At 59.6% G+C, this 1,462-nt stretch overlaps 1 protein-coding gene across 2 annotated transcripts in view; it reads left to right on the top strand.

Moving 5' to 3' along the window:
* Positions 1-236: 236 nt before the first annotated feature.
* The window catches only part of METRNL (meteorin like, glial cell differentiation regulator), a 14,019-nt gene continuing 12,793 nt past the window's right edge, over positions 237-1,462 (top strand). Inside the window, exon 1 of one of the 2 annotated variants that reach the window (XM_014449152.2) lies at positions 237-440. In XM_014449152.2, the coding sequence (XP_014304638.1) occupies positions 364-440 (77 nt within the window). In that variant the 5' untranslated portion in view covers positions 237-363. The remainder of the gene's footprint in view (positions 441-1,462) is intronic. The other variant, XM_006107164.3, reaches the window with a different exon arrangement.

Here is a 1,462-nt window from a genome sequence, read left to right as displayed (position 1 = left end):
TGCCCGCGCCCTGGGCTCTGCGTCAAGGCAGCCGCTGGTCATCGCGGCGCTGGCAGACCGGTTCTCCGTGGACGCTGGCGATGACCCGGCAATGACCCTTTCTAGACCGGAGATCTGAGCCCCCGAGGTTGCCCCGACCCCCGAGCCCCTCACATTGGAGCAGGGATAGAGGAGCCGGGCCTGGACCCGGGCGGAGGGCAGGTCAGCTCTGAGGAGGGTTGGCCTGGAGATCGCTGGCGCCGGCCGGGAGCTGGTGGGGACCCTCTGACTCCGACCCCTCCGCTGGGCTGCCCCAGCCCCTGCCCCTGCCTCTGCCTCTGCCTCTGCTAGGAATTAAACTCCCTGCTTCGCAGCCTCTGCGGAATGAATCAGGGCACCCTCAAACGGAGGCCTTGTGGTTCCTGCTTCCACAGATCCAAAGCAGTAACCCATCCCACCTGGTGAGCCCGAGTTTCCGAAGGAGGAGCAAACACCCTCTCCAGGTTCTGGGAGGACTGTCTACCTGGAGGGCTGAGCCCTGAGGTGGCTGTGATGGGGGGGGGGGGGTCGGGGGGTCGGGGGCCAAACAGCTCCTGGAGGTGTTTGCAGAGGGAAGAGGAGTCCCTTCACCTTTTATCACCGGGAGAAGCTGGGACACTTCCCTAAGCCTCTCCCTCCTTCATTGCTAATGCACCCCCCCACCAGGCCCCAGAGCCATTGGGGGGATGTGGGGGGCAGCCTGCCAGGTGGCATTCCTGGCCATAAGCCCCGGTGGAGCTGTGATTGCACCCCCAGTGATCATATGCTACTTGCTGGGAGCTGGGGTGCTGTTTGCCTGTGGCCTTAAAGACAGCCCCCACCCCCCATATGAGGTGGATTCTGACCCCTGATAGACAGGGGCCTCTCACAGCTGACAGGCTGACATGCGTTTCTGGGTGTTTCCAAGCAGTTAAGTAGGTGTGGGTTTGTTTTTTGTTTAAATTGATTTTGAGAGAGAGAGGAACATGAATTTGTTAGTCCACTTACTGATGCACTCATTGCTTGATTCTTATGTGCCCCGACCGGGGATTGAACCCACAGCCTTGGTGTATCTGGACAACACTCTAACCAACTGAGCTAAGTGGGTGGTTTTGAAGTCCATCGCCCGTGCTCTTGGACAGGGCAGGGCCCTGGTCCTGAAGGTGGACCACTGCCCGGGGCAGAGCACTTACCTACCTTACCTACTCACACCTGGGCTGTCTGTCTCTCCGGCCTCGGGCTTGGCCTGAAACTCTTTCTTTTTTTGTAAACAAGAGGCCATCGCTTCCTCCTGGTGACTCAGGCCTGCGCCCGCCCCGCTGGGGGGAGAGGGGTGTGGGCTCTGCTGCCACCACACCACTGACCCCATCGAAAATTCCCGCATCCACTCGGAACCTGCTGTCTTTCCACAAAGTGCTCCCCAGGTGTGGGGCTGTGACACTACAGCTTTTTTTTTTTTTTTTTT

Source organism: Myotis lucifugus, unplaced genomic scaffold (assembly GCF_000147115.1).
Source record: "Myotis lucifugus unplaced genomic scaffold, Myoluc2.0 scaffold_1044, whole genome shotgun sequence".
NCBI lineage: Eukaryota > Metazoa > Chordata > Mammalia > Chiroptera > Vespertilionidae > Myotis > Myotis lucifugus.
This window is presented reverse-complemented; position numbering and strand designations above follow the sequence as displayed.